Raw genomic sequence first — 9,988 nt, 5'->3', positions numbered from 1 at the left:
AGAGGGGGGGGGGGGGGGGGGGGGGGGGGGGGGGGGGGGGTCTGCCTCTACAAAACCTCTGCAGCATCCCAGCTGATGCCCCAGCATTCAGCTCCTGCCAAGAGGACCGACACAAGAGGAAGAAAATCAGCCCTTTGCAATTCCATCACAGAGCAAGGAGTAGGAGGAGTCAATCGAGTGAGAGAGTGATGCTCCCAGCAGGTGCCAACAAGTGAGAGGTAGCCCAGCGACTGAGAACGAAGGGAGATGGAGAAGAGTCTGTGAGAGCAGAATACGCCCAGAGCTCTGAGGAGACAAACGACAGGTGAGCATGCTTAACATTTTCTTTTACATGCTTAGTCATGTTAAATGTTTTCCACTGTCTTCATTGCAGTAATTACTTCCCAAAGAGAAATCACGATCAGTAAAACTTGGTTTTAGCTACCTGCCTCGTAAATTCTGAAAAGTTTTTGTTGTTCTCAACAGGTTACCATAAAATTTATGAAATGTTTGTCAGGATACCACGTAGTTGGTACTTTTTGGGACACTAACTGTCCCATAAATTAAATTGTAAAGTCTGGTGTGAAATTGTAAAGACATTTAACAATTAAAACAACTATGATTTTCAAATCTTATTTTCCGACAACATGTAGGGTATATATTTGCATTCTTTTAAAATTTCCACTGGGATTTTAATATCTACACATAATTTTCTCTATATTTGTGTCTTTGCAGCCACTGTATTTTCAGTCCTCCAGCTCCAGTTGTTCGTGTCTGTCTCTGCTGCCATGCTGTGTCCTGCGCTGCTTTGTGCCACCCTGCTCCTCCTGACACCCCTGGAGATCACAGAGGCTCGCGCTCTGCACCCTTCTCCTGATGCTGTGCAGGTACCTACAGAGGGAGGGAGGGGGAAGGATAGAAAAGAGAAGAAAAGAGTGGATTGAAGCATAAAAGAGAATATAGCCCAGAGGGATGGGAGGGAGCTCAGGAAAAAATAAGAGGAGAGAGTAATGAAATGTATCACTGATTGAATTATTGTCCCTTGTACACTCCCTGACAATTAAATTGAATCTTTCCCTCCCTCCTGTAGTTCATGGAGCAGTTTCTGGAACGCTACAATGACCTTTTGACCCTGGACGACCTGGAGAACCTGTTGAATAGCCAACCGGAGGAGCAGTCCACCTTCTCCTCAGGGGTCAAAGCAGCCGAGTACCCCAAATGGGCTGATGGCCAAACGCAGGCTGAGACCCCCTGGCTGCGCCTGCTGAAGGGGGCTGTGGCCAATCAGAAGCGCGCAGAACCGGACCGGTCAAGGAGGGGCTGGAACCGAGGATGCTTTGGGCTGAAACTGGATCGGATCGGGTCCATGAGCGGGCTGGGCTGTTAGTGGAGAGAGAAGCGAAAATAAAGACTGATGGCATAATTCTTAGGTATTATAGGGGAAAACACACATGCAGTGAAGAGTGTTCACGTGTGTGTAGGCTACATGTAGTATGGTGTAAACTCGCGGCAGTGTTAATGTGGTTTCATCCAGCGTACAGATACCATAGATCAGACGCTTCACTCTATTGTGGCTGTTTTAACAGAGCAGCTGTAGTTTATTCCATGTTTAAGTATTAAACTGAATATTAGAACATGTGAGCTATGTTTACATCAAATTATCACCTTTTGAATGTTGAGCTTGTTTTTAAGTAAACTGGCACTTCATGTATTTCTAGCTTTGTCTGCGTACCGTAGCCTATAGATGTAAAAGTGTTTAGGCATTTCATGGCCAGGGGGTCGTGCTAAAATCAGGTGTAATGGACGAGGATATCCAATTGATGGCACCTGTAATTCCTGCTGTTTCATTTTTATGTTTACTTATGATTAGCATGAATAAATGGATTTGACATTTGCTCTGTTAGGCTTTTTTTTCCTTTTGCTCACGGAAATGTGGAAGTGTGAGATTCAACATCCACTTCTGTCCCACACGGAAATCTGCTTTGTTGACGGTATTAACACGCGTCATCTCAATTCTTCCTTCAAATTGGAGCTTCAAATTCTCCTGACAGGTTGTTTTTTTTATTTTTAACTCTAGATTATTTATTAAATCTAAATGGCTGATGGATGAAGTTACATTTCTTCCACCATCATATGTGCAGCCAATCCTAATAACTGGATGTATAAAGAGCCTCTGCTGCGTCCAAAACTGATTTTATTCTGGCAACACAGCCAAGTTCCCAGGGCAAAAATATTAAAGCGCTGTGCAGGGAAATGGAAATAAATATGTTGGTGTCTCTCTCAGATAATCTCAGAACATTCCAATGTATAGGCTAATTATAAAAATACGGACAAATACATTCAAAACAGTGTACATTTAACGGTCACAGAGGCAGTATCTGCATGAACTGTTTCTTTCAAGACTCGGGCAATTGTCAAAGGTCCAGGTGTGTTAGTAGGTGGAGCAGTTAACAGTTGTATAATATAAATTTAGGAACAGTTCAGGAGGAAGTTTAGTTGCCATTACACATTTTCAAAATCTTTGATTTGAGGACCAATGAGACAGGTGTTGAGGTTTTCACTCTGTTATCTTTTCTTCGTTGGAGACTTCGTTGGCGTTCACAATAACTGCCGAACGCTGTGAAGCGATCGATTTTGACGCAACAAGTTATTCTCAATTATATAACCGGAAAACACAGTAATTTCCTTACATCGCATCAATAGATTAACTGATTAGCAGATAAAGTGTAACTTCATCAAACAGTTTGATTATGGCATTTGGGTTGATTTTGAATACAAATAAGTTGGATGCAGTTTTCTATTACCATACTAGATGGCGGTCTGAGTCTATTTCGGTTTGTTACCACTTTACCACACAGGGCTGCCCTCCGGACTTTGGACAGCACTCTAATAGAGACAAGTTGTAAAGAAACACACGACTGAGGGCTCCTTTTATTGAGACATTGTCCAGAGATCACCAAATAGCAATCCATGCATTTGTTGTTGCTACATTTTCTGATAAAGCAAGTAGAATTTAAAAAGATACCAAATTAGGCTACATAAAGGTTGCTTAGTTTTTTTCAAAATGAAATACAGATTTCGGCAACCCTTTACACAGCTATAGCTATGCTAAAGCTGTGTAAAGGGTTGCTGAAACGTCATTTCTCGGAGTTACAGTGATATATTTTGTACTAACAGTGTACCAGCACGTACTAAGACACTGTAGGCCTATATGTAGGGGAACAAGATGTGAAGTTATAATAAGTGTGTAACAATTCCGGGGGTGGGGTGGTTATAAAGGAATGTAGTTTGTCTGTCTGTTGATAATAATGTCATTTTGAAATCCAAGGATGGTTAAATGAAGGGCAACTGGACTTGATTGAAGATACCTGAAGAGGTTTTATCTCTCATCCAGTTCAAGTATCTTCAATCAAATCCAGTTGCCCTTCATTTAACCCTCCTTGGATATTATTAAGTGATACAGACATCATCTCTCCATCCCCCCTGAAAGATGGAGTTGTGCTCAGTTTCATGTACTTGTAATAGTCATGTGTAGTAAAATAATATCTACAGTATATGTTCTTTTTAAGATCCCAAATTGTTATCCCCTTGACATTTTGCTCCCCAGTAGACTACTCCTATGTAGGCCTCTGTATTGGTACCAGTACTCCCTTAGATCAAAAGATTACATTGTATCTCCAGAGTAAATGCACTGCACATTGCTGGCTGTAATCTAAAGCATTACCCAGATTTCTTACTTGAATCTCACAGTGACCCTTCCACTAAACTAAAATGATAGTTCCCGCATATTATATTTCATGGCGCACTCACTTTCCTCTCTCTACAGTGAGTAGAGTTTGGCCATTGTAATATAGAGTTGGGTGACAAATTAAAGTAAGTAGTCAGTATGGAGTCAGGCCTCCACCAGCCTCCAGAACAGCTTCAGTGCTCCTTGCCAAGTCTGTAGAAGTCTATTGGTGGGATGATCACAAGATATCCCCTCATTTATAAATACAACCATCATTCAATCAGATAATCTAATTGAGATCAAGATCTCTTTTGCAAGAGAGACTTGAGTACAGCAGATAGAAAGAAACACAAATATAGCGAGACAGAACAAAAGGACAAATAACATCACAGACATCACTAAAAAGATTTGAAGATGAGAGGTTATATTATATCATTTGATGTTATGGAGATGGTGGTGGAGAGCATTGTCTCAGGCATTGGTCCGGTGTGAAACTGGGTTGAGAAATGGTGACTGTAAAGGCCTCAGAATTTTATTCACACATTTTTTATATTCATCAAATCATTCAGTAAGCCATGGTGCACGGAAACATCTCTTTTAATCAGTTTCTTCCCCTATAATTTGTCCACTGTCTATGGAAAGTACATGTGATCTGTATGAGCATTTACAGTATAGGCTACTGAGAGTATAACATGGGCCAAGTGTTGACTAGCCAGCCAGCGTCTAATCTTAGCCCGACCTTTACTTCCCCTCTTTGACCTTAAGCTGCAGCACAGAGGCCAAGAATGGCATGCACTCAGGGTTGCAGCAGTTCAGCTATGCCAGGACCGTTGGACTGCAGCCATAAAACACACCGGCACTGTCCAGTTTTGGTGCAGAGCTACATGTCTGCCTGCTGCAAAATATGTTTGTCTACTGAAGTTACTGAATGCCGTCTTTGGTCCAGTTAGATATGTAATGTGTTGCAAGTTACTGGTCTGCTGTGGTGCCAAGATGCCAAGTCGTGGGTTTCAATTCTCTGTCAGGACTGCCCGCTGTTGCAGTCAGGGGGATATTTCAAACAGGATTCAACTTGAATGGACTTCTAGTTTAAAATGACATTGTCATTATTTTGATGAACATCTTAAATTATCCTCTTGGAGCACTTTCTTTTCAAATGTCAACAATGTTGCCAGAAAAAGTAGTCAAAAGACACGTCCAGGCCTTGTCATACTCTGTGTACAAAGAATACAAGTGATGACAGTTAATTTAATTTAATACAGTTAACACTTTGTACCAAGACCTCAAGCGCAGCGCTTTTATTCAGACAATGGAAATTGTCTTTTAATAAAATGTTTTTTTAGCATCAAGATTCTGTTAGTAATTTCTAAATAACCTGACAAATCAACAATTGGACTGAGTAAATGGACTCAAACAGACTGACGATGCTTCCTCTGCACATGCGTAATGATCATTTGTTCATGTCGAGCAACCAGCACTCATCTTTTGACTCCTGCCGAGGAGATGGAGAGGCAGAGAAAGAAGAGAAGGGTAGCTACAGTCTGAATCTGAAAGTGAAGGGTCATGTTCTTTGGACATTAAATGTCACGGTAAGGAAGACAGAGATTTGATCCCTGGTTTGCTCCCTCTGTGTCTCTGTGTTTACTGAGAAGGTCAGCGAGGGACCCCTCTCTTTTTCAGTTCACTATCTGAGGACTTTAATACCTCAGTCTCTAAATCCAGAACTCTTAAAAGTGAGAAAGGCAGAAACACAAGAAAGGCTTGAATTCTGCTGAAATAATGCAGCCTAAATGTTTCAGAGCTTAAACTTAGCAGCAGAAATGGGATAATAAGAGAAAAGATTCTAACTCACATGAAGTGAACTTACAGAGGCCAGCTTGTGTGTCTCTTTCAGGGACGACCTTGACATTCAGAGGGGGGCGGGTTGAGGAGCAGTGAGCAAGGAGGGGGGCGTGGCTTTAAACTCGGTTAATCATAAAAACACACGATTAAACTTCGCTCTTCCCCACTCACACCCGGAGTCGCAAGACAGACTGAAGCGTCTCACAAACGGTAAATACCTTCAGAAAATGTAATTATTTCAAGCAGGAACCTGCAGGGTCTCAGTCTGTATGACTGAAGAACTTGATTTAGATCACCTGGGGAACAATCTGCACGTGCTTGATTTTAGCCTAATTTTGATGTAAATATGGTTATAAACTTAAGAGAAATCTCAGATTTTGCTTTTTAGTGCTGAGGATGTAGACTTGACTTGCAGGGAAAGTTCTGGTCTGCAGATTTACACCTGTGGTCACAGGGAATACTTTTGCATGTTCGTTTAAACTCTTGGCTTATCTCAATGCACAAACTGTCTTGTCGTCAAGTGAAAGCTAATATATGGCATCATAAAAGTTGGTTTATCAGTATTTAACAGGAAGCATTGTGCCTCATTTTCTGTCTTTCTGCTCTCATTTCTTCCCCCAGAGGACTAAGACAACCCAGGCAAAATGGTGAAAGTCGGTATCAATGGGTAAGTCCTCATTTTCACCCACTCACCTAATTTTTAAATTAACCAAATCCCCTTAATTAGCACAACTAGTTGAGCAACAGGCACTCAACACTGACTGATTATGCTGCCTGTGAACTCTAATGCCACACCCCTTTCAGCTGTGCAAAAATGGAGCATTTAACATTGATTTACTGTAATGACTGCCTTGTTTTAATTTTGAAATGCACCATCAGTGCTTTTTCAAACTTTATTTGTTGCACATAAAATTATAAAAATATGTACACAAAGACACATAAGCCTATAAACTTCTCTGCCTGGTGTGTGTGATAACTGCAGTCTCTCTGTGATTGATTTAAAAGCGACACCATACAGCCACTGAGGAAGGAAAACATATTATAATGGAGTACATGCACAGATGCACATACACCACCCTGTGGACAGTCCTCTAACTTTGAACTTTGGCCCTTTATACCAGATAACAATGTGGGCAGTGGCTTTGACATGGGGGTCATTCAAAAGGGGATTGTTTTTCTCTCCCCTGAAGCAGGCAGAAGAGATCCTGCGTAACTTGAATGTTGGTGAACACACAATGTTACGTTAAAGTCTCCCGATCTGTTCTCTTATCTTACCGCCCCTCTTCTCCTCCTCCCCCCCCCCCCCCCCCCCCCCCCCCCTCCATTGTATGAGGACAGAGTGTATCTGTGCCAGGATTTTGGACCCTCGGTTTAAAAAGTAACTCGGCCTGCTGATCAAACAGTGCATTGCCGTCACCAGGATTACCACATTAGAGGTTCATTTCGACTTCCCCCAGAGAGGAGAGTGTGAGAGCAGCACACACCGCCCTCTGCCCCTCCTCCTGAACCCTTGCCCTTTTTCTAGCTGTGGTTTCAAGTCTCCTGGGGAGTTAGCTATCCCACACAAAGAGAAAAGGCTACAACAGTAATGTGAAGCAGGTGAAGGTTGAAGTGAATGTCAAACCCCATTTTACATATTCATGACTGATTTTCATACTGATCCACTTCAGAAGCATCTGGAGCTTTATTTCAGAGATTCCAGGACATGTCTGATTAAAGTCACTAGCCGATATGATCCCAGAGTTGCATGGTATGATGCCACCATCTAGAGGCCAGACTAAGAAACACCAATGTTCGCTTTTCAGATTTGGCCGCATCGGTCGTCTGGTGACCCGTGCTGGTTTCACCTCCAAGAAGGTGGAGATTGTGGCTATAAATGACCCTTTTATTGACCTGGAGTACATGGTAAGTCAAGAAGACTGCTTGAAATATAAAGCATCAGAGTTGGAAAGTTATTCTGAAGTCTGAGGAAGATGAGAATCTCTCAGAACATAATGTAAAATGATTTAACTTTTTTCATGTCATTTCTATCCAGATGAGTGCATTAATTTGGCAAATGTATCTCTATATTAAATATATCTTCTTTTTTTTTTTTTTTTTTTTTCTTCCTTTTGACAGCTGTCATAATTAAACTCATCTCTGTTCCTCTTTAGGTCTACATGTTCAAGTATGACTCCACCCATGGCCGCTTCAAGGGTGAGGTCAAGGTTGAGGGTGACAAGCTGGTCATCGCTGGACAGAAAATCACAGTTTTCCACGAGTGAGTTGACTAACCAGGTTTCTAATGTAGAAAGCATTTCAGCTAAATTAAAATTTCACAAATGCACACACAGGAATTGAGTAAGCATTTGGGAGTCTAACTTTTTTTTTTGTTTGTTTTTTTTCTCTAGGAGGGACCCCGCTAACATCAAGTGGGGTGAGGCTGGTGCCCAGTACGTGGTTGAGTCCACTGGCGTGTTCACCACCATCGAGAAGGCCTCTGTAAGTACTCAAGCCGGAACCCAAACTCTGGAAGAAATTATCATGTGGAGAGAGAAAGACATGTGACATGTAATTGGCTAAAAATTATGTAGACTATAATTACAAAAACACATTGCAGGCTCACTTGAAGGGTGGTGCCAAGAGAGTCATCATCTCTGCACCCAGTGCTGACGCTCCCATGTTCGTCATGGGCGTCAACCATGAGCAGTACAACAAGTCCCTCCCGGTTGTCAGGTAAGAATCGAAGTATCTCTGACTGTTCATAATGTTTTTGTATATTTAAGTGGGTTAAAACTCAGTTTTTTAATTTGAGCATCTGATGCCACAATATTAAATCTGAAGGCTATATTTTTAGAACCTATTGTGCCTTTTTTTGTGTGTTTCAATCATTGTACATCTTAGTGGAACTCTTAGCATTTGTCACACAAAGACACCGTTACTTTACCTCTCCATAGCAACGCTTCCTGCACAACCAACTGCCTGGCCCCCCTGGCCAAGGTCATCAATGACAACTTCGGCATCATTGAGGGCCTGATGGTGAGGATTAAAACACTCTGCCTGGGAATAATCTGGCAGAGAAATCTAAGCAGCTGCTAAAATTTGATTAACAAAAGGCCAACATGACATTACAAAGTTAGAGGGGGTTAAGCCATATTTAACCTTTCTCTTCCCCTCCGTGTCCGTCAGAGCACAGTTCATGCCATCACCGCCACTCAGAAGACTGTGGACGGTCCCTCTGGCAAGCTGTGGAGGGACGGCCGTGGTGCCAGCCAGAACATCATCCCAGCTTCTACTGGTGCAGCCAAAGCTGTTGGCAAGGTCATCCCTGAGCTGAACGGGTCAGTGCCAAAAACACTTGTATTGCAGTATCGTATGTTCTTGCATGACTTGCATTAAATCTGGTGAATTTAGTTTGTGACCTCACCATTCTTTGTCTGTATTCTACAGGAAGCTGACCGGCATGGCCTTCCGTGTCCCCACCCCCAATGTGTCAGTGGTTGACTTGACGGTCCGTCTGCAGAAACCCGTGAGTAACCACAAACCAGAAGCAATTTTAATGACTGTAAATCTGGTAACGTTTGACGTTGTTCTTACTATCCACAAATTCCATGAGAAGACCAAACCAGACAACAAACTTATCTGATAAGTATGTGTAAACTACAGTGTTCATTTTAATGGGCACTATTAAAGTAGTCTTATGTTGAGTCAGTCTCTTAACCTGTTCTTCAGTCATAAATGCTAACTAGCACACTAAATCTGCATCAGTTTATGGCTGAACATAGTCCCCAGTTAATTCACTATTTACTCCAGTTTGAGCAGGATTTGCTTCAGGAAATTGCTTAGCCTTTTCTAAACACTTTAAGAATCAGGATCAGTTTTATCGCCAGGTTTCACATACGAGGAGTTTGCTTTGGTGTGTGTATTGGTGCTTAACTATACACAAGACATGATATAGAATTTAATAGAAAAAGGGATTAAAAAATGTACAAGTATATACATTGTAACAAAATGTACATTAATTTTTATTATATAAATATATTTGAATTATATTCCTTTCCACCAAGCCCCATATAAACACACCTCTGCATAACAAGAACTTTGATTTGATTTCTTTAAGTACTGACATTTATTTATCCACATTTTTTACTTTATTAATGACATTTTATATATGCCTGCATTTTTGTGGAAGTATCACATGCAAACAAACATTCATGCACCCCATCAATCTACATCTTGCACTAATTCCCTCTTCTGAATGTAATGCTTGTTTGTTTTATTTTTTTTAATATTTTTATGCTATGTCATGATTTGTCTGAAGGATTTACAGCTACAGTAGGAACCAATTGGCATGAGTGTTACAGACAGTGTAGGAAGTCAAAGAATATTAAAGTGTGGATTTTGGTCTTGTCATGGAATTTGCAGACAGTAAGAATTTTGAATAACACCAGACTTGTCCCG

General features: G+C 41.4%; 2 protein-coding genes across 2 annotated transcripts in view; both read left to right on the top strand.

The window, feature by feature from the left end:
* The first annotated feature begins 46 nt into the window (after positions 1-46).
* On the top strand, positions 47-1,873 carry wu:fj39g12 (C-type natriuretic peptide-like). Its single transcript, XM_046045608.1, has 3 exons — positions 47-304; positions 715-866; positions 1,070-1,873. Exons 2-3 carry the CDS (start codon positions 768-770, stop codon positions 1,364-1,366), a joined length of 396 nt encoding a protein of 131 aa, XP_045901564.1. The 5' UTR covers positions 47-304; positions 715-767; the 3' UTR covers positions 1,367-1,873.
* Positions 1,874-5,639: 3,766 nt separating this feature from the next.
* gapdh (glyceraldehyde-3-phosphate dehydrogenase) overlaps positions 5,640-9,988 on the top strand; it is a 5,170-nt gene continuing 821 nt past the window's right edge. The window contains exons 1-9 of the mRNA XM_046043667.1: positions 5,640-5,758; positions 6,170-6,215; positions 7,354-7,453; positions 7,702-7,808; positions 7,939-8,029; positions 8,148-8,263; positions 8,485-8,566; positions 8,717-8,868; positions 8,978-9,056. Coding sequence (XP_045899623.1) covers positions 6,193-6,215; positions 7,354-7,453; positions 7,702-7,808; positions 7,939-8,029; positions 8,148-8,263; positions 8,485-8,566; positions 8,717-8,868; positions 8,978-9,056 — 750 coding nt within the window. The 5' untranslated portion in view covers positions 5,640-5,758; positions 6,170-6,192. The remainder of the gene's footprint in view (positions 5,759-6,169; positions 6,216-7,353; positions 7,454-7,701; positions 7,809-7,938; positions 8,030-8,147; positions 8,264-8,484; positions 8,567-8,716; positions 8,869-8,977; positions 9,057-9,988) is intronic.

The sequence above is a fragment of the Micropterus dolomieu genome, linkage group LG03, assembly GCF_021292245.1.
Source record: "Micropterus dolomieu isolate WLL.071019.BEF.003 ecotype Adirondacks linkage group LG03, ASM2129224v1, whole genome shotgun sequence".
NCBI classification, from domain to species: Eukaryota; Metazoa; Chordata; class Actinopteri; order Centrarchiformes; family Centrarchidae; genus Micropterus; species Micropterus dolomieu.
Note: the sequence above shows the minus strand (reverse complement) of the source record. Positions and strands in the feature narration are given on the sequence as shown.

What these genes read in the sequence shown, in the direction of transcription:
- wu:fj39g12 (XM_046045608.1), top strand. Translation starts at nt 768, where the DNA reads ATGCTGTGTCCTGCGCTGCTTTGTGCCACCCTGCTCCTCCTGACACCC. An exon ending in CTTCTCCTGATGCTGTGCAG is followed by an intron (nt 867 to 1,069) that starts GTACCTACAGAG and finishes TCCCTCCTGTAG; the next exon opens with TTCATGGAGCAGTTTCTGGA.